This window comes from Pelodiscus sinensis, chromosome 2, assembly GCF_052426305.1.
Source record: "Pelodiscus sinensis isolate ZL-2025 chromosome 2, ASM5242630v1, whole genome shotgun sequence".
NCBI lineage: Eukaryota > Metazoa > Chordata > Testudines > Trionychidae > Pelodiscus > Pelodiscus sinensis.
Genome location: NC_143053.1, coordinates 145,967,954 through 145,990,784, shown reverse-complemented (window position 1 = coordinate 145,990,784; position 22,831 = coordinate 145,967,954). Strand labels below are relative to the sequence as shown.

At 43.7% G+C, this 22,831-nt stretch overlaps 1 protein-coding gene across 1 annotated transcript in view; it reads right to left on the bottom strand.

Annotated features, from left to right (window-relative positions):
• The window catches only part of GABBR2 (gamma-aminobutyric acid type B receptor subunit 2), an 862,687-nt gene that overhangs the window by 272,489 nt on the left and 567,367 nt on the right, over positions 1-22,831 (bottom strand). Inside the window, exon 9 of the mRNA XM_075921529.2 lies at positions 6,292-6,372. Within this exon, the coding sequence (XP_075777644.2) occupies positions 6,292-6,372 (81 nt within the window). The remainder of the gene's footprint in view (positions 1-6,291; positions 6,373-22,831) is intronic.

The window sequence follows — 22,831 nt, the reverse complement described above, 5'->3', positions numbered from 1 at the left end:
TAGGTGTAGTAAGATGAAGGCCTAAAACATAAGCCAATGCAGCACAGGCCTGGTTTGAGGCCTGAGGCCTAGCTAACAATGGGCAAAACATGGCTAACATAAAGCAAAGCTAAGCTGTGAGCAAGAGGCAGGCCCCAGCTCACAGAACTTGGCATGAACAGGGCAGAGGGCACAAAACACTAATTGGTGGTAGGTTATGACTGCAGAACAATAATTGGTACTAGTCATAAGTGGAAAGCACATGATCTCACTAGCTCATTAAAAAAGACCTTCACAGATTCAGACCCAGGTTCAGGAAAGGGTCTAAAAGGACAGCATGATGGATAGAAATGATCTAATCAAACCACAAGGTACAGGGTGATGGATGGTATCTAAGTAGTGTCAGAGGGTGGAAACCCGACAACACCAAAGGGTGGCAACCTGACAATGTCAGTAGTGAGGTGTGATTTGTTTGTACCTGTATATAAGGTGGTGTGTTGGGGGAGACAGTCTTTGTATGACTGGGGGGCAATGGAAATTTCCCACTGATTGAGTCATTCCATTGTGGCAAGTACATATGCGTAGTAGTTCAGCAGAGTCTACGGACAACTATTATTGTACTTCGCTTTACAATAAACTTGACCTGGCACCTTCGATCCTTATTTGGTTTGTGGTCTTTGGAGGCTCTCTTGGGGCACACATCACTGAGCACACACGCAAGTGGCCTTCTGGTTATCATCATCAACAGAGCCAGAAACCTGTGAGGACACCTTGGCAGTAAATCCTGACCGGCAGCCTCCCTGAAGAACTACAATAGGGTTTTCCCCTTCCCAACTAAATCTCATGCTCAGAACTGCTCAACATGTTTCTGCATAGAACTTGAATACACAGTCTTTCTGCAAGTAGTGCAGATTTCATTCTAACCAGTTAAGCTTAACTCATTCAGACACTGGAAATTCTCCCACCATGGCTCTTACGTTTAACCCTTCCCCATTGAATTCATAGGATCAGTTATCAGTTAGGGTGGGAGTTGCCATTGAGCCATTTAAAAGTCTAATATTAGGGCCAATTTTATAGCAGAACCTTCCCAGCAAGGCTGAGTGCAGCTGGCTATGGCCCCAAAAGCATATGAGCCAATGATTGATGGAGGCCAAATGGTCATGCATTACTTTTCTCAGTCCTAGCCCAAAACTCCCCCTAGAATGGGGACAGAGAAAGGGGTAACTTAGCAGTCAGCTCTATACCACCAGGGGATACACTGGAGGAATATCCAACTAGGCAATGAAGTCAAGCTTTCCTGCCTTTTTGTCCCTCTTTCTACACAAAAGGACTGGATCAAGGACGAGAGTCTAGTTTGGAATCTTTACCACTCTTGTTTCACTAGCAATTAGAGCACAGTTTAGAATCAGAGCCTCTGTCTATTTACCAAAAAAAGTTTGTGGCTGTTTAAACTGCATGGTGGATAAGCTCAATATTGACCAAACTGTCTTATGCAATACTGTCTGGCCTGGCTGCTGAGGATGTGAAAGACATGGAGCAAAACTTGTTTTTTCTCCTGAGTTACTTCTAGCCTCAGGTTTGCTACTGCTATAAGCTTTGGCCCTAACGGTTCTTGTGGGCATCTGTTTTTGGATATGTTCTTGATTTAACTGTTAACAAGGTGGCATGCTTTCAAACGTGCAATTTGGTCACTACAAAATTAATCCTTCAAAAATGGAAAAGTTGATCCTTTCCAAATATTGATACAGGCTCAGTGATGCAGCTGACCTTGCATCTAATGGATGACTGACGTTCCACAGAAGGGGAATGCCCAAAAACTCAAAGTAATTTGGGATACGTTTTTAGAGCTCAGTGAACTCCAAACTCTGGAGATAGGTATCTTGCTTCCTCTTACTTTCTTTATCCTAACCATCTCTGACTTACTTTGTGTATTATGGTGAATCATGTATATTGTTACATTTGTTGTATTTGAAAAAAAATTATGAAAAAGGTCACCATAGTGGCTACTGCTATAGCAAACTAGCAACACTTAACCAGCCAAACTGCTATATCATTCAAGCCAACTAGCTACATTCAACAGGCCAAATAGCCTAAGTAATCGAGACAGAAGTCACACTGCAAATCCAAAGCACAACTAAGAACTGAACCCAGCATTTCTGAGTCCCACTGGCAAGATCACTCTTCCCTCCACAGGCTTTTATCTTTTAAAGCTGTCTCAGTGGTTGAAACCTGCCCACAGAGGGTACAGCAAACTTTTTCTCCTAGGGCCACCACCGGGTGTGGGGGAAGGGAGGGGTGAAGAAAGAGGGACTTGCTCCAAGACCTGTGATTTAAAAAGGCCTCCACAAAGTCCCAAGCTCTTTAAATCACTGCTGAAGACCTGCATGGCATAGTCCAGGTGGCACTGAGGGCTGGTTATTCCTAGCCTCTCTGCTTCTTCTAGAGGACCGAACCTTCCCCCTCCCCCAGCCTCATCTATCGCCAGCCCTGCTTACTCCTATGTAGTGACTTAGAGTTGGAGTTTGCTAACTTTTGTGAAACGTGACTGATTTCATTTAATAGATGAGGTTGGAGAAAGATTAACAGTCTATCCTACCATAACTACCCTTCTCATTGCTGATTAAAGAAAGAAGAGCATTATGGGGGAGGGGTTTGAAAAAAAGACAAAGTTGCACATACATAATTTCTTATAGAAAAAAATCCCTAAGCCTCCATTCTAAGGCCATTCAAAAACAATCATGAAGCATACAAATGTAATTCTATGATTTCATAAGAAAATTAACTTGGAAAAATGTTTTAAAACATTCCATGTGTTTTTCCTCCCTGAATCTGGTTTAAATACATTTCCCAATGGGACATCAGTATATGACTGATCATGTGGTGTAGATATTATACCAAGGCTTTTATAGAAGCAGCTGGTTGGTCTTGTGATCCTGTGATGATATGCCTAACCTGTCAGGAAGCAGATACCGGGAACACTCCCTCAGAAAAATCATCCTTGCACCTGGGCTGAGGCAGGCTCAGGAGCTGAAGGGAGACAGACTGTATCTACCCTTTCCCAGGGCTTCCGGGATCTGTTTTGTCCCCACAACTCAGGTGAGAACAGCCCCGAGGGCTGCCCTAATGTGTGTCCTAGGTGAAAACTCTAGTAGGCTGCTGCACTATGGTAACATACTGGGGCATACAGGCAGTCCCCGGGTTACGTACAAGATAGGGACTGTAGATTTGTTCTTAAGTTGAATCTGTATGTAAGTCGGAACTGGCATCCAGATTCAGCCTCTGCTGAAACTGATCAGTTTCAACAGCGGCTGAATCTGGACGCCAGTTCTGACTTACATACAGATTCAACTTAAGAACCCCAAGCGTCCCCAAGTCAGCTGCTGCTGAAACTGATCAGCAGCTGATTCCAGGAAGCCTGGGGCAGAGCAACTCTGCCTCGGGCTTTCTGTAGTCAGCGCTGGTCAGTTTCAGCAGTGGCTGACTTGGGGACACCTGGGGCAGAGCAGCTGGGGTGCTGCTGGGTTGCTCCAGTAGCACCGCTCCTCGGCACTACTGGACCAACCCAGCAGTGCCCCAGCTGCTCTGCCCCAGGCGTCCTGATTCAGCCACTGCTGAAACTGACCAGCAGCGGCTGAATCAGGACGTCTGGGGCAGAGCAGCTGGGGTGCTGCTGGGTTGGTCCAGTAATGCCCAGAGCGGCGCTGCAGGACCAACCGGCAGCGCCCCTTCTGCTCTGCCCCAGGGTCCACAACAAAAGCCTGGTCTGCTGGGGGGGGCACACTAGCTGCGCCCCCCCCCAGCAGACCAGGGACACGGGGAGCAAAGCCGCAGCGGCAGCAGGGTGCCGCACCTCTGAGGCTTTGCTCTGGCAAAGCCTCAGAGGTGCGGGACCCTGCCGCGGCTGCGGCTTCGTTCCCGGTATCCCTGGTCTGCTGGAGACGGTCCCCAGCAGACCAGAGACACCGAGAACGAAGCCGCAGCAGCAGCGGGTTCCCGCGCTTCTGAGGCTTTGCTCTGGCAAAGCCTCAGAAGCACGGGAACCCGCCGCTGCTGCGGCTTCGCTCCCGGTGCCCCTGGTCTGCTGGAGATGGTCTCCAGCAGACCAGGGGCACCGGGAGCAGCTTTTCTCGCCCCGGAGGTCGAGGTGGCGGATCGCTGCCTGCGAGCTCCGGGGAAAGAAAGCCCCGTTCGTAAGTGCGGGTCGGATCCGCGTAAGTCGGGGACTGCCTGTAGTAATAATCAGTGCAAGCTCATCTTTGCCCACTCACCCTTAGAACAGACCTGTGAGGAGGCTCTTGCGAAGGTCTGTGCCTGCTCTGCGCTACCTCTGAGACCATGTCCTGGGGATATTCCCTGCAAGTGCCTTCTGGCTGCTTTGCAGCTATTTTACACTAGCTGTGCTAGAACAACACACCTGAGAATTCCCCCTTCAGACGACAAATCTTCTGCAGAGATTTTTTAAGGAGTTACATATTTACTAGAAGGGCGATGTTCTCCACAAAACTAAACAGGCAATAAGTAAAATGACCAAAATACAATAAAGAATGAGAGGCTTATAATAAAGGATACCATACTTAAGCTACTTCATAGAGCATATTAGTTATTTGCATCAGTATTAAACTGAAACAACGAATAAGATTTATTTTTCACATTTGTAGAATGGAAATCAATTTAATAGCTGGTAACTATAATAGGGGTTATAATGTAGCTCTAGCTATATATTTTAGAAATGTGCGTCTGTCTGTCCATCTGTGAGTCCATTTGTTCAAGAACTCCTCCTAAATAGTAAGACCACCAAATTTGCTATGCAGCTTCCTCTTATCGTAACTTAAAACAAGGTCAGAGTTTGGTTATTCCATGATAATGGGATATCCATGGAATGTGACTGTATCATATCAAACAAAAGGGGGGGAGGGATTAGAGCAGGGACAGTTATACTCACCGATGACCACAGGGGGGCAGCAAGTGCCCCAGCAAGCAGAAGGGTGGCACCTCACAGCCTGGTGAACAGCTGCTGGCCATCAGCCTGCCTCAAGGAACAGCCTCTCCCACTACTAGGCCGAACCCGTATAGAAGCTGGCAGGAGGCTTGTGTGTCTCCCGTACCAGGCCTGGGTAGAATCTGGCCAGAGGCCTGTGCATCTCTCTCCCAATGCTCACCCCAGGAATGCAGGGTGTGCAGGGTGTGCAGCCCACACTGCTCCCATGGAGAAGCCGGTGGCCACCCCAACCGCCTGCCCTGAGCCCCTCTCCTCTGATATCTCCCTCCTTCCAACCCTCTGATCTGACTCCTGTACCCCTACTCCCTGCCCTGAGCCCCTCCTCAACCCCCAACCCTGATTCCTGCACACACACACACACACCTCTGGCTCCCTCCCCTGTGCCCTCACATCCCCCAGCTCCTGCCCTGACTCCTGCACCCCTCACACTGCCAGCCCCATGTCCTGAAGGACCAATTAAACACCAGACAAGTTGTTTAGTATTCTATATGAGGTAGGAAGTAGCACCAACTCCCCCAAAATAATAAAAGCCGTTGCAGCAGCCAGAGACTGCATGAGGGTGGGGACACCTTGGCAATACAGCTTCTGCTGGAGTGCTGGGTGAAGTAGTGTGTCACAGTTCTGCATCACCCAAGCATCCCCTTGTGCTGGGGGAATAATAATAGGACCCTTTAAAACAAGTTTAATGCTACTTTGTGCTATTAGACCAGCATAAAGTAACCTTAGAAGGGTCCACGATCTGGTCCTTTCTCTGTACCTAATGACACATGCACATAACTATTCTCCGTGAAAAAAAGAAATCCCTTATTCATTTCTATAAGTTTATGGAAGACAATAAAATGACAACTGGTATCTTCATGTAGTTACAAAGACTAAGAGAAATGTAACTTCCTCTTTATATACTCACACGTCATGCTAGTGAGACTGATTGGTGGAGGTGACATAAGAATGAAATCAAAGCATTTTGAATTTGTGAACGTGAGAAAGAAAACATATTCTGAAAGGCACTGAAATATCCATTTTCACAGATCATGTACAATTAGCACAAGATGTTGCAATGAGAAATACCAACAATACAATCATTCAAAATATTGCTACTTTCTTTTCTGAATTCTCCTTTTGCAGCTTTTAAGAGCCTCCATGACACAAAGAAATATCAAGCATGAGACACTGGCCCTTATCCCTTCAGGCTCTGATTTTATAACCATTTTTTCAGCACCAGGATAATAAAATGTGTCTGTACAAAGCATGGAACTCTGAACTATATAGCAATCCATACAACAGTCATTCATCTCTTCCATTTCCTGGCCTACCTTGGAATCTGATGGTGTTGTTGATTATTTCCAGTGTATCAGCTACAGCATTATACTCTCCCACCTTCACTTCCTTTCTATCTGCAAAGAAACAAACAAGTAGGATTGTTTATGTCAGTTCACATCTTCTCAATAATGTAACTGTTTCCCTTTCTTGTTGCTATATTTATATTCAAGACAACACATAAAATGGCTCAAAGAAAAGAAATACACCTAAGGAGTATGAATTATTAACGTGAAGTGCCAGGTTTGATATCTGTCAGTACAATTTTTTTGAACTTTTAGAGAAACACAAAGTTGTGTTTGACAATGTGTGTCTATTAAGGCATCATTCAATATAAATGTGCATATGAAGCAAACTATCCTATTTTAGAATGAGCAACTTTACTAACCACATCCTTAGGGTGACCAGACATTCCATTTTTAAAGGGACAGTCCATATTTAAACCCTTCTACAGGAGTCCCGACTTTTTCTTAAAATAGGACAAATTGTCCTGGTTTTTCTCTCTGTACTGATGGGTCCTGCTGCTAGCCAGATCCCTGCCCATCAGCCGTTTGCCCACCAGTGGGGTGCAGAGCCAGCAATGGAAGTGGGTGTGCAAGGTTGATGGCGGAATGAAGATGCCAGCCACTCTCCTTCCTGGTGTATCTGTGCAGCCACCACAGCATCCCAGCTCTCAGACAGCATGGCCTTGCCACCCCATCCCATTTCCAGCTGACACTGGCTCTGAGCTGCTGTAGTTGGTGAGTGTGAGCAGGTGTCAGATGCAGCCAGTCACATGTTGCTTCTATTATCCACTCACTGACCCTTTATGTGTTTCCCTTCTCACAATCCTTGCTTTGCCCACCCTCCCACAACATGCTGGTCCTCCATAACAACCCTGGCAAGGTGCATGCTGCTTCCAGTCTTGTGTGTACAACCAGCCCTTAGTTAGCTTTCTGAGCTCACCAGCAGCCTGCTTGAAGGCTCCTTCTTTCCCCTACAACCCTGGCCCCAGGAAAGGGACTGTGGGGAGAGAAAAGGCCAGGGCTGAATGGGACACCCTGCATTGGAGCCCCTCTTCACCTCCCCACCCTCACTCTCACACATACAGCCGCCGCCCCAGTCTCCTGAACTTCCCTCCCCAAATCCCCAAAGCTCTGCTCAGAGTCCTGCACCACCCACAATGCTAGCCCTTCCCTGAAGGACTCAGGCAATGCTGGGTAAGTCTGTTAGTTACTATATAAGGGTATGTCTACACTACCCTCCTAATTCGAACTAGGAGGGTAATGTAGGCATACAGCACTTGCAAATGAAGCCCGGGATTTGAATTTCCCGGGCTTCATTTGCATAAGCCGGGCGCCGCCATTTTTAAATCCCGGCTAGTTCGAACCCCGTGCCGCGCGGCTACACGCGGCACGGAGTAGCTAGTTCGGATTAGGCTTCTAATCCGAACTAGCTGTACTCCTCGTGGAAGCCTAATCCGAACTAGCTACTCCGTGCCGCGTGTAGCCGCGCGGCACTGGGTTCGAACTAGCCGGGATTTAAAAATGGCGGCGCCCGGCTTATGCAAATGAAGCCCGGGAAATTCAAATCCCGGGCTTCATTTGCAAGTGCGGTATGCCTACATTACCCCGCTAGTTTGAACTAGTGGGGTAGTGTAGACATACCCTAAGGGTATGTCTACACTGCCACACTAGTTCGAACTAGGGTGGCTAATGTAGGCATACGAAGTTGCAAATGAAGCCCGGGATTTAAATATCCCGGGCTTCATTTGCATCTTGCTGGGTGCCACCATTTTAAATGCCCCTTAGTGCGAACTCCGTGCCCGCAGCTACACGCGGCATGGAGTAGGTAGTTCGAATTAGGCTAATTCGAACTACCGTTACTCCTCGTGGAACAGAGTCCGCACTAAGGGGGATTTAAAAATGGCGGTGCCCAGCAAGATGCAAATGAAGCCCAGGATATTTAAATCCTGGGCTTCATTTGCAACTTCGAATGCCTACATTAGCCACCCTAGTTCAAACTAGGGTGGCAGTGTAGACATACCCTAAATTGGAGAGCAAACAGGAAGCAAGTTGGGAACAAGGGAAAAAGGAAACTGGATTCATGCTGAGGAGTACAGGATCTTTCAAAAAAGGGTTTTTTTAAAAGAACCGCGTCTAGACAGCAGTTTCACTTTCGAAATACCTATTTTTGAAAGAATGTGCGGCTGCCATTATGCAAATGAAGTGCAGGAAATTCAAATCCTGGCTTCATTTTCAATTTCTATCTGCCTAATTTACATCCCTCTTTCAAAAGAGGGATGTAGTTTAGACAACCCTTGCTGTTCTGTGTTCATGTGTGAACAACTAAGGAAGTGGGTGGGTGAAGGAACAAGCTGTCTAGCACCCCTTTCTAGAAATTTCATCTTGACCACCTTTCCCTAGTTTGCTTATGAGAATGTCATGTGGGTCTGTGACAAGATACAGTAAAATCAATATACTGTATATTGCACAGGATGCTTCCCCCTCCCCATCACCCATTAGGCCAGTAACCTCGTCACAGAAGAAAATTCACTGAACATTTACAATTTTAAAAACATTATAAAATGGTGAAAAATAATGAAAACAGCAACCTGACTATGCACAACCTGGCAATTATCACTAAGACTGCTCATTAAAATCAAGAAGGATGTAAATAATAAATAGGATTGCCTTTATTCAGTATAATTCTAGAAAAAAAGTTTCTCATTATTCTTTTCATTAAATCCCTGCTCTCTTCTAGGCTTTTACCATGATTTCAAGGGATTCATGGCACTTCTAGCAGAGAACACATCTCTGCAGGGGGAAAGAGGCAAGTAAAATGGCTCCAAAGATGGAGGCCCTTATGCACACTGTGCACTGAAGGAAAGTTCTGTGTTGACTTGGAAGGGCCTTGTCTAGCAGAAATCACTGGGGTGGATTAGAAACAAAGACCACCGAATCTGGATTTATCAGGGTGCAGTGATGGAGTCTCCATGTGGGAGGGGGTGTGTGTGTGCGCAGAGAGGCTAGGATAACAGTTATGGAGAGGCTGTACTTGGATGTCTAGCCTCTTTGGAGATAAGAGAGCGAACTTGATTCTAAACACTCTTTCTGGTTTTGTGCTGGGAGAACAAAGGCAAAATTTAGTGACAGATTTGAATTGTGGATGCTTGAAAAGGTTTCCTAATGTGATTGGACAGACTTGCACAACTGCAAATATTCTGAGATATGCAGCCACCTGCTCCACATAACTATGAGCTGCCACTTGGCATCTCTGAAGTAATATCATAGGCATCTAGGCCAATACATTCACTTTCAAATACTGGCGTGCTAAATTTCTGTGATTTTAAGTATCAGTTTATGTAGCGCCTTCCCTTCTCAGAGATTCCAGATCCTTTTCTTTTTTTTTAGAGACACTTCTGTTCTCAACATCCCCCAGGCATTTCCATTTACTTGATGTTATCTTTGGGGAACATCTAGCTGGTCCTCTTGCCTTTCCTTTGAGGAATAGCTGCCTGATCTAACTCTTGGCACTTGGCTCTTCAGGTGGGGGTGACAAGAAAACTGAGCTATTTTTAAAGTTTGGTTGCTGCTTTTGTTTAGATCATTTCTAGCCAAGAGTCAGAACTCTCGTTTGGGACAGAGAACACACCATTTGAAACATTCATAAGCATGTTCTAGAACAGTCCCATAAAATCTCAAGTTAACCCATGCTTGGATATCTTTATCTCACTCACAAGGGTATCAGGAAATATATGTCTAGCTGTCACTTTAGGCCCCTAAATCCAAAACCCCTGCTTAGCTGCCAACCTTACTCTGTAAGGGCACATCTACACAGCAGGGCTAAAGATGAAATAAGCTACACAGCTATGTCAATTAAAGTCAAAATAGCTTATTTCAGCTTCTAGTGCTGTCTACGCTAGTACTACCTATACTTTTCATAATGACTCCTGACAGTCTGTTAGCTTTTTTGACTGACACTGCACATTGAGTGGATGGTCTCAAAGAACTATCTACAGTGATACCAAGACCACTTTCTTGAGTTGTAGCAGTTATATGTATAGTGGGGATTATGTCTTCTAATCTGAATTACTTTCCATTTACCAACATTGAATTTCACGTGTCATTTTGTTGTCCAGTCACTCAGTTTTTTGAGATCTATTTGTAATTCTTCAGTTTGCTTTAGACTTAACTATCTTGGAAATGTTGCCACATCACTGTTTGACCCTTTCCCCAAAGCATTTACGAGTATGGTGAATGGTACTGGTCCCAGTATAGACACATGGGGAACACCACTATTTACTTCTCTCTAATCTGAAAACTGACCATTTATTCCTACCCTTTGTTTCCTGTCTTTTAACCAGTTACCAGTCCATGAGAAGACCTTCCCTCTTATCCCATGACAGCTTACTTTGTTGAAGAGTTTTTGGTAAACTACCTTGTCAAAGGCTTTCTGAAAGGCCAAGTATACTATGTTCATTGAACTGCCATTATCTACATGCTTATGGATTCCCTCAAAGAATTCTAGTAAATTGGCAAGACACAATTTCCCTTTACAAAAGCCACGTTGAATCTTCCTCAACAAATTGTGTTCATCTATGTCTCTGATAATTCTGTACTATTTTTGTTCTTGTTACTATTCTTTACTGTTTTTTCAACCAAATTGCTTGGTACTGTAGTTAGCCTTACTGGCCTGTAATTTCTGGGATCACCTCTGGAACCCCTTTTAAAAATTGTCATCACATCAGCTATCCTCCGGCCATCCTGTACAGAAGCTGATTTAAATGACAGGTTAAATACCACAGTTAGCAGTTCTGCAATTTCACATTTGAGTTTTTTCAAAACTCTTGTTTGAAGACCATCTGGTCCTCATGACTTATTACTGTTTAATTTATCAATTGGCTCCAAAAACTCCTCTAATGACATGTCAATCTGGGACAGTTCCTCAGATTTGTCATCGAAAAAGAATGGCTCGGGTTTGAAAAGCTTTTTTGATTGCTGTACATTGAAAAGCTTGGAGCAAGATGTTCCCCAGAACGCAGACACTGCCAGAAAATCATTTGTCTGCAGCCACTGCATGCTGTACCGAATGGGTGTAAGAAGGCAGCATGTTTTATTTCAAAACTGTTGATAAGCAATTAGCCAATACATTATGGAGAAGTTTTACTTGTTGAAGTCCCAAAGGAGTTTCAGAATGCTTATAGAGCTGTTTGCCTGTAGTGTATTTTGATATAATGAGGCTAGGCCACTATCTTGTAATAAGTTTCTGTTTTACCATATCTAGTGTAACCTTTAGATGTGTCTACTGCAATCAGACTCAAGTATCTCTGGAATTATTGTGGGACATAGAGAATTTATTCAATGGCAAAATTTCACTGCATGATAGGCTTTTGCAGCTAGCTGTGCCTCTTGGTGTTACTTACTGCATGAGCAGGATACATTGCCACATCTTTGTGTAATGTACATTAGGATTTTTGCCATAGCTGTGTAACTTTGCTATAAACTGGTATGTTTGTGATATAACTGCATCCTTTGATGCAGTGATAAGAAACCCTGGCTTTGTCTACACTATGTTTTTTTTGCGGAAGAAGCAATGCAAATGAAGCGCTCATGAGCATTTTCTTGTGCTTCATTTGCATAATCTCTTCCGATGCTTTTTGTGCAAGAGGTTTTTGCGCAAAAACAAGCAGTGTGGATGTGTCCGTTTTGCGAAACCACCCCCTTTTTATTTCTATTTTAAAGGCATAAGGATCTTGCACAAAAAGGGGTAGACATAGCCCCTGTGGCCCATGGGCTGCATTGCAGTCCATCATGGTTCTACTTTCGGCCCATGAGAGATTTTGTTTACCACTGCCCACAGCAGGCTTGCTAGATTCCGTTATTTTCCATCCGTATAGCTTTTTCCTACTGGTATTACTAAGTGACACACATGTAGAGCAAGGGCACATGAAGTGAGATGCGTGTGTTGATTGCACACAGTGTTAACTATAAGATCTGTGCGCTCCCTTGGCATCCAGTCAAAGCATTGCTACAGTTCAATCACTCCACCCTGCAAATTCTAGGTAAGCAAGTGCAGTTAGCAAATCTACCTTATCCCAGGAGACTGCCTTGGTTATGATAATCTTGCAGCCCACTGAGATGAAGGAAGGCCATTCATGCAGCATACTCATTAGCCTAAGATGCCCACCACTGCTTTGATGTCTCTCACTCTGGAATATGAACCCCCCCCAACCCCACAGGAATAAAAATAAGGCAGGTGGAAGATCAGCATTAGACTGAGAGCTACCCAGATTATTGCCCTGAAAGCAGCATGTATGATTACCTGCTTTGTCAGCAACTGGCATCTGTGCATGCAGTGAAAGAAGCTCAAGGCTGTCAGAACCACAAAATGAGCTCTGGAGGGAAGAGTGGCTGAACTGGAGGAGCTAAAGGAGACAGAGAGGTACATGGGGCAGTACTGTCTAACAGTCTCTGTGCTGTTAAAGACAATACAATTGTTCAGGAAGGAGAACATCAAGCTGGAACATAAGGAAACCACCTCCATACATGGGACCATCCTTCTTGATGACATTATAGTATCCTCTCACATGAAGAATACTCTTCTGGGGAGGGAGCCCTAGTTAATAGGAAGAGTCAGGTAATAGCGAACGGGGGATTCAATTATTAGTAATGCAGATAGTGGGGCTTGTAGTGACTGGGAATACTGCAAAGTAAATTGCTTTCTAGCTGTGAAGGTTGTGGACCTCTTGAGACACCTGGACAGGCTTATGTACTGTGCTGGGGATAGGGTAGGGGTCATGATACATGTAGATAATAGTGACATAGGAAAAAGTAGGAGTAAGAAATTACTAGGTAAGAAATTAAGATCCAGAACCTCCCTGGATAGCATTCTCTGAAATGCTTCCAGCTCTATACACAGAACATACAGGCAGGGTGTCAATGCATGGAGGAGGGCTTAGGGCTTATAAGGGAGTGGGAAACTTTTGGAGAAAGCAAGAGTGCATCCAGGAAGGATGGGCTCCACATGAACCAAAATGGAACCAGACTGCTGGCATGTAACATTTAAAAGGTTGTAGAGGATTTTGCTTTAAAACTAAGAACTGGAGGAAAGCGAACAAATATGAAGGAACATATAGTTCAGGCAGATACCTCCCTTAGGGATGAGTTTATTAAAGGGGGAAAACTCTGTATCATAGTAAAATGGATGGGAAAGAAGTTGGCAAAAGATAAAAGAATCCCACTGAACGTTAATAAAACATACACGTTTTTAAATATAAATGTTAGAAGTCTAATAAAATGGCTGAGTTAGAATGTCTAGCATTAAATGAAGATATTGCTATAACAGACATCACAGAAACATGGTGGGATGAGGATAATCAATGGTGATACTTGTAATACTTATGTATAGGAATGACAGAGTAGGTTGGCTTGGTGTGGATCGGCACTGTGTGTGAAAGAATAGAATCAAATAAAGTAAAAACCTTACATGACTCAAATCTTACCCTCAATTTTTTATGGATAAAAATTTCATGGTTGAACAATAAGAGTATGACAGCAGGAATGTGCTACTGGTATAGTATAGATGACTGTGAAATAAAAGTTGCCTGTGAGATCAGCATATCTTCTGGTGTCCAAAGGCACTCAGCTGAGACCTGGCTGTCCAGCCTCCCACTCACTCTGCATGGCCATTGCAATGGCCTTTTCCCTGCTGGTGATGTGTAAAGCCAAAGAAACGTGAACAGTTCTGACACTGCTTCATGATCACTAGTATCCTAGTGCTGTTCTCCTCTGGGGATCCATCACAGGAGAAAGGAGGGATTCCTGGTGGTCATGCTGAGGAAGGTTCAGAGGACATAGCATCTGCCGCCTACCCACCCCAAATGCAGGAAAAATAAGTCCAAATCAATTCCATAGGGAAACGGGCTTTGCTGAAGCTTTGACTGGGAAGTGGGGTGGAAGAGGAAGGAGAAGAAGAAGAGCAGGTGAGGTCAATGGAAGGAAAGCAGAGATCATGTGGGACAGAGGAATAGCAGTGATGTTGGGAGCGGAAGGAAGGGAAATGTGGGTTATATAGTTTACTGTGCTGAGATATGCTGAAAAAACATTTGTCCCCCAGACAGCTCACCATGGTACAAACACATGCACATAGCAGACTATGTAACCACAATCTCAGTCCCATGCTCTCCTTGCTGAACACTGCAGGAAGTGACCGGATTTTCTTCAGGAAAGCAGAGGCACCCTGCCTGAGATTAGCACTGCCTCTTCCCTGCTAGTCCCTTCCCCCCTATCCTCATTCGGCATTCACGTTACCCAAAAGGGCTCGCTCACTCATCCAAAATTAGCAAAGTGAATCGTGCTGTTATGTCAGTTATGACAATGAATGGCCCCACATCAGATGTCATTTTGAATTTCCAGCAAGCAGGCAATCCTCTCATCCCCCTGCCTGCCTGGGAGCACCAGGCTCTGTGCCGGAAACAGCCTCTGCTCCATTCATGGCATTTCCAAGCCCCAGTCAGCAGACAGGAGTATTCCTTTCATGCTGTGGCAGTTACAAAGGTGGCTGTTGTTGTAAATCTTCTGCAGCCTCCGTCTCGCTCAAGCTACTCGTGCTTGGGATGCACCTTACATGAGCGTGGATTAACCTGTCTGGGACTTGTTTAGTGAAGGCTGTTCTCAACTGAAGCTTCCTTCAACTAGCAGCGTGGATTCCCTTTCTACCTTCCCCGAGCCTTGCAGTGACTTGTTGAGATGCTGGGAATTCCCTCCCTTACTGACAGGGCTGGGAAGCTGTGGAGGATTCCCACTCCCACCCACTGCAGAAGCTGGGGAGTCTGCAAGGACTGGGGGGGGCTTCCCCCCAAAATGTAGCCTTTTCTGGTTGCAATTGCAAAGGAAGTACCCTGATCCATTGGGTATTGCTGGAACTTATTTTGTGCTGCAGACACGTTTAATGGAGGGAATCTAGCACCAATTCAAAGCAGTGAGCATAGCCCACGCCTCTGTCTATACTCCCTGTCCCTTTAAGCACCTTTCAAAGTAAAAAAAAAAAAAAGCCCCCACTAAGAAGGCATCCAGCAAATCAGCCTGGGGCTACAACAGCATGCACCCTTTACTTTGATATAGAGGATTTGGGGGAGATCCCCACACCTGAGCTGTTCTTTTCAGGTGACAAATCTGGGGTACTGTCCCAGACTGAAGTGTCAATAGAGAAGGGCTTAGCACAAATTGATACATTAAATACATTGTGACCTAGAGCAGGAGACTGGGGTGCAGGGGGTTGGGATGTGACCTAGGGCAGCAGGAAGTTGGGACCCGGGGCAGACTATTAAGGTGCTAGATCTGGGGGGGGTGTATGGTTGCAGGAGCGGGGCACAGGGTTTTGGTTATGTGGAGTAGAGGGGGCAGGACTGGGGAGGTAGAGGGTAGAGGAAGTGAGGGGCTGGAGTGCCAGAGCCAGGCTTTGGCCAGGAGACTTACTTGGGTGATTCCTGGCCAGCAGCATAACCGAGTTCTCAGGCAGCATGCCTGCCTGACCCAGGGCTATGTGCTGTGTGAATAACCATGAGTGGGGAAGGAGGGTGCTTTGTGTGCTGTCTGTTTTTCCGAAATAACAAAGAAGGTGTCTACACTGCAAGACATTATTTTGAAATAATGGCGAGCAGGAGAACTTCTTACTCTGACTCCCATAACTCTCATTTTATGAGGAGTAAGAGAAATCGAAAATCAGAGGCTAGGAAACCTTAACATGCTATTATTCAATTCTTGTTACAGTGGAATTCAACTGAGATTATTTTTCATATACCAGTTTCAAAATGTTGTATTTTTCAGTCTTACATGGCTATATAGACTTCCAGTAGAACCTCAGTGTTACGGAACATCAAATTTACAAACTGGACCATTCAACCACACACTTCATTTGGACCCAGAAGTACATAATCAGGCATAGCAGAGACAAAATAAAAATACAAAAGCAAATACAGTACTGTGTTAAACATAAACTATTAAAATAGTAAGGAAAAAGCGGTGTTTGTCTCCTGCATGGTAAAGGTTCAAAGCTATATTAAGTCAATGTTCAGTTGTAAACATTTGAAAGAACCATCATCACATTTTGTCCAGAGTTACAAGCATTTATAGATATAAAAAACCTCCATTCCTGAGGTGTCTGAGGTTCTACTGTATTTATTCTCATTTTTTAAATACCCAGCTGATTATAAAATCTCTGCAGTTCCTCATTTTAATTTAGTTCATGATAGTTGTATATATAACAAAATGCACACTTCTGCTTTTCACATTTCAATCAGCTTTTCGAGTACTCTTTGCTTCACATTATATATCATTCTTGCAAACACAAATCCTGTCACTTGCAACATAATTATGTTGAGATGTAAAACTTCATTGCCTCCGATTATTAATTTTCTGTTGAGTGTACAATCTTTCAAACTGCAAGCACAATGTAAAATTTGAAATAGTTTCCGTGCTAAAAATAAAGGTCTCAGTGCTGCAAACTCTTACATGCATGCTTAACTTTATGTACGTGAGGTGACAGTTATACTCTGTAATTGATTTATGCTCATTATAAAATTCTTTATTATTTAGAGCAATTATAATTTAATAGTTCTAGCTTTCTATAAGATATTTTTACTCTAAATGTATCTCTGCTTTTTATAGTTCTGTTTCATAAGACGGAAATACAGAATATATGCTATTCAAAATTAAAAGGATACACCATGCAGCGTCACACAAAAATGTGGAAATAAAGGGTAAGGGGTTTCATTTCAAGACATTACTATTCATAACATAAACCACAACATTCTCCTGTGCCATGGAACAACATATATTGTTCCTACACTGGAAAGAGACTACAGCCTGTTCTTTCTCCCCCTTGCAGTTATGTTTAAATTAATAATTCACTAAAGAGACTGCCAGAAGCAGGAATTAACGCAAGAGCAGATTCACTGGAGTGGCTGGAAAATGGAGTTGTTTTTATAGTGACCTTGAATGTCAGCAGGTTCTAGTTGGAATGGCTTTCTTTCCTAACAAATACAAAATCAACTTAGATCTTTCTTTTATAAGCAAAAGGGTTCCTGACTGAAGTTGCCTTTGAAAATATGCTCCTAGTTCCTTAGAGTAGCTGTGGCACCATTAGAAAACATATACAGGCAGTCCCCGGGTTACATGGATCCGACTTACATCGGATCCCTACTTACAAACGGGGTGAGGCAACCCCGCACTTGCTGCGCCCCTGCCCCAGCAGACCGCCGAAATGAGCCGCGGTCCCGCCACCCGTGTCCTCCGCGGCGAGAAAAGCCGCTCCACGTCTCCCTGGTCTGCAGGACTGAGGGAAGTGAGGTGTGGGAGAATAAAACTGAGCTCTGGAGAAATGTTTGGTTAGAGTTTCCCCTACAATACGTACCAGTTCCAACTTACATACAACTTAAGAACAAACCTATAGTCCCTATCTTGTACGTAACCCGGGGACTGCCTGTATTTTAGTTAGTAGTTGTGAGAAGCATTGTGGAACAAAGAAAGCTGCCACCTCATAAATATAAGTTTTTTCTTTAAAAAACATATTGGCTGTGTCTAGACTGGCAAGTTTTTCCGCAAAATCATCTGCTTTTGCGGAAAAACTTGCCAGCTGTCTACACTGGCCGCTTGAATTTCTGCAAAAGCACTGACGATATCATGTAAGATTGTCAGTGCTTTTGCGGAAATACTATGCTGCTCCCATTCGGGCAAAAGTCTTTTTCGAAAAACTTTTGAGCAAAAGGGCAAGTGTAGACAGCAGAGATTTGTTTTCCACAAAAAAACCCCGTGCTTTTGCGGAAAAGCATCCTGCCAATCTAGACGCGCTTTTCCGAAAATGCTTTTAACGGAATACTTTTCCGTTAAAAGCATTTCCGGAAAATCATGCCAGTGTAGACGTAGCCATTGAATATAGGAAACCAAAAAACAGTCCCACTTCACTGTACTGTCTGTCTGTTACATCTACTTGTTACACCTCTTTTCAGATTAGACAGAAAATTCTTCTGAAAGTCTTACCCATAGGGATATAACTCTGAGGTATTTTATTTTAGTGTCTCAGGGCCATATGTAGTTGAAATTATGCCTTTTGGTTTCACCTAAAAAGTACAGACTGCACCAAGAGAAACTCCACAGCCCCATGCAGGCTAGCATAGGGTAAATTGAGGCAGTCATGGTATCTTGCTGAGAACTCACAAACTCAAATCTGAAAGTATCAGGCCGAGCCTGAGAAGCATCCAGAACAGCAGTTACTGTGACCCTAGTTCCCCTGTCAACCACATTCCAAAAGGGCCTCACTTTGATAAGGCCGGTACCAAACAACCAAACATCCGCGTGGGATTGTTTTTCATTGTCTGCTTTGTTCCTAGAAAATAAGCTTGGATCCCAAAGATTGTGCCAAGGCAATACCACCCCCGCAGGAGACACATTATATTTCCGGCCGACAAAATGACCATCAACATGCCTTTGTTTATGTTGGCTTATTTAGCTTGTTAGGAATAATTACTTGTATTAGTGATAATATGTTAAATTGGTAATGGGCGGAGATGTTGTGTAACTGTTGTAGACCATTGGCTCATGTGCATATCTCACTTCTGCTGCTAGACCTATCAAATCACTTCTCCTCTGTCCATCTGCTACCTATATAATCTAATGTATGTTTTGGTTGAGTTAGTGCTCACCAGGTTAACTCCTGATGAGTATTCCACCAGCTGTGTGAACCAATAAATCCTCTGCTTGTTTTCACCTGCACCCAGCGTGTCCAGAAATTATTCCCTACATTAGGGAGAGGTGAGGCTTCACAAGGAAACATGTAAAAAGTAGATGCAGGTGTGCAGGGTGTTATGTCGTGGGGAGTTTCACAGCATAGGAAGAAATCAGTGGAAAGGCAGAGAGCTGGAGTAGGTGCAAGTGTCCATTTTATTGCATAGCACAGAACTCACCAGAACAAGCCCAGACTAGCTGGGCTGACCCCAGTGACCTACTCAGTTACCATAACAACAAGATCTATATCTACAACCCAATATACAACACAGGGACATGGCCTAGATGGCAGTTCCATACATGAGGGGCAAAATAGGCATAGGAGGAAAGCAAGGGAGTATATTTGGTATTTCCCTACATATCTAGCAACAGCTGGACATAAGCCAGCCATGTAGGTACCCGGCATTAGTGGCTTCTTCTCCTTTGTTTTTCTCCTTGGCATCCTCAGAGTTTCATATGCAGAAAGCCCCTTTCATTCAAGTCTTGCTTATTAATGTTCTCAGCTCTCCTGTTACACTCAGTGTTTCATCTCTTCAAAAATGTCATCCTCTTATATTTTATCTGGAAATGTTTCCTTCCCCCCATTTCTACTGCATTTATTTATTACTACTACTAGTAGTAATAACAATAGTGTTTTGGAGTTCTATAGCCCAAAAAAGTACTTTGCAAATGTTCATTAAGTCTAATAACAGCAGGTAAGTATTATTATTACTGCAGGTTTACAGATGAAACAAAAACTTGACACACAGCAGCTTAGACAAGTACTTCATTCAAGCACCTAAATGTGCTTTCAGGAATATAACTATTGCCTACATTTGAAAATTTTGGCCTAAAATGACCTACTGAATGTCACAAAACGTGTTAGTAGCAGAGCTAGGAAGAGAAATTGACCACAATCTACAGTCCACTATCCTCAGGCTTGTTGCCCAGGACTGAGGCCGTCAGTGCTGCACTTGTGGAAGTGATGTTGAAAGGCATACAGGAATAATAGAGAGATGAGTTCTGTTTATTTGCTAAGAAAACAATTTTTATTCTCTTGAGACCCATTTGGTACCCAGGCACACAAAAGGTCAGGAAACATATAATTTTCCTTATATAAAAAAGCATTTATGTTATACCATTTATGTTTCTATCTCTGACTCACACACTCTCTTGTTATGTGGGAAACTGCCAAAATGAATATCTCAGATTTTTCAGTTATTCTCTATAGTCAGGCATGCAAGTGATTTGGAGGAGAGGGTCAATCTCAAAATGATCTGGATAATCTAGAGAAATAGTCTGAGGTAAACAGGATGAAGTTTAATAAGGACAAATGCAAAGTGCTCCACTTAGGAAGGAACAATCCATTTCACACACACAGAATGGGAAGTGATTGTCTAGGAAGAAGTACTGCAGAAAGGGATCTAGGGGTCATAGTGGATGACAAGGTAAACATGAGTCAGCAGTGTGACACTGTTGCAAAAAAAGCAAACATGATTCTGGGATGCATTAGCAAGTGTGTTGTGAGCAAGATACGAGAAGTCATTCTTCCGCTCTACTCTGTGCTGATTAGGCCTCAGTTGGAGTACTGTGTCCAGTTCAGGGCACCGCATTTCAAGAAAGATGTGGAGAAATTGGAGAAGGTCCAGAGAACAGCAACAAAAATGATTAAAGGTCTAGAAAACATGAGCAATGACGGAAGACTGAAAGAACTGGGCTGTTTAGTTTGGAAAAGAGAAGACTGAGAGGGGACATGATAGCAGTTTTATAGTATCTAAGAAAGGGTGTTATAAGGAGGAGAGAGAAATATGGTTCGCTTTGGCCTCTGAGGATAGAACAAGAAGCAATGGGCTTAAATTGTAGCAAGGGAGGTTTAGGTTGGACATTAGGAAAAACTTCCTGCCTGTCAGGGTAGTTAAATACTGGACTAAATTGCTTAGGGAGGTTGTGGATTCTCCATCTCTGGAGATATTTAAGAGCAGGTTAGACAGACACCTGCCAGGGATGATCTAGACAGTGCTTGGTCCTGCCATGAAGGCAGGGGACTGGTTTCGATGACCTCTTGAGGTCTCTTCTAGTTCTAGTGTCCTATGATTCTATGCTCTTCTCCTCTATTTAAACACCAACCACTGCCCTCTTCAGAGTGTTTGGGGATACAATTTGTAAGAAAGCTATCATACAAACTAGTTGCCAGATTCTTTAAACAGTCCTGTATGTGCAGTCCAGTATTGAAAAAGAACGGGCCTTCAGGAAAGTGAGAATACCAGCTTCCAAGAAAGGCCTAGATCTTGCCTCAGTTTATGTCACCACAGCACACTAAAATCAAACTCAAGAGGCAACAGAAGGCATCCATAGGCTGCTTCTCTGCCACCAGCACCCCCACCTCCTGAGGACCCTGGCTTCAATTTTCAGTAGCAGAGAGATTCCAACGGATGGTTTTGTGTGTTGATCTAAGCTACTGTGCCCTCGGATCTCTTCCAGCGAGGACTCTCAGTCTCAGGACAAGGGCATCTGTGCTCAAACCTGCCACTGCTTGCATGGGCTTTTAGAATCTCCAAACAGTAAGGCTCTCTGGGATACTTTCCTGGAGCTCAGTCCAGACTTTTACATCTGAGAAACATCATATTTATTTAGGCTTTTACCAGGACAATTTTTGTTCAATATAGTAAATTAAGAACAATATTTTGACAATTAGGAGTCAAATCCAAATTGTTATGGTGTCTTTAGATCAATATCAACATTAAAAATTATAAATATATTCACAATGTTTAAACTCCAAAATAATGTACATACTAAAACTCACTTGATTTTTGAATATTTCAAGCTTTCAGAACAAACAAAACCAGGAGAGTTTTCCATTAAAAACTTTAGCGACTTATATGTGAGAGAATGCCATAGAATGAAAATGCCTTAATTAAACTGAGATGCCACATATTACACAGACATATATTTTATAATATAATTATGCCATGGCCAACCTTTCAGCATCCATTCTATTCCCATTACTACCTTAAATGGATTAAATGTAGTTCAAATTAATAGTTCATCTTTTAACGGGTATGCATTTTAATTGTGATTATCAATTAACATTCTGTGATATATTATGTTCATCATAAAATCAGGGATGAAATTTATAATTCCATACCAAATGTTAGTTTAACATACCAAAGACTTGATTAAATGAGTTAGGAAACTTGAAGCAAGATTTAAGAGTATTCATGGAACACTCATAAAATCATAGAGCTGGAAGAGACCTCAGGAAGTCATCAGGTCTAGCCTCCTGCCCAAGCAGGACCAATCCTAACTAAATCAACCCAGCCAGGGCTTTGTCAAGCCGAGACTTAAAAACCTCTAGGGATGAAGATCCACCACCTCCCTACGTAACTCATTCCAGTGCTTCACCACCCTCCAAGTGAAATAGTTTTTCCTAATGTCCAACCTAGACCGCTCCCACTGTAACTTGAGACTATTGCTCCTTGTTCTGCCATCTATCACTACGGTGAACAGCCTTTCTCCATCCTCTTTGGAACCTTCCTTCAGGAAGATGAAGGCTGCTATCAAATCCCCCCTCACTCTTCTCTTCTGCAGACTAAACAAACTCAAATCCCTCAGTCTCTTCTCATAGGTCATGCACTCCAGCCCCCTAATCATTTTGGTTGCCCTCCACTGGACCCTCTCCAATGCGTCCACATCCTTTCTATAGTGGGGGGCCTAGAACTGGACACAATACTCCAGGTGTGGCCCCACCAGAGCCAAATAAAGGGGAATAATCACTTCTCTAGATCTGCTGGCA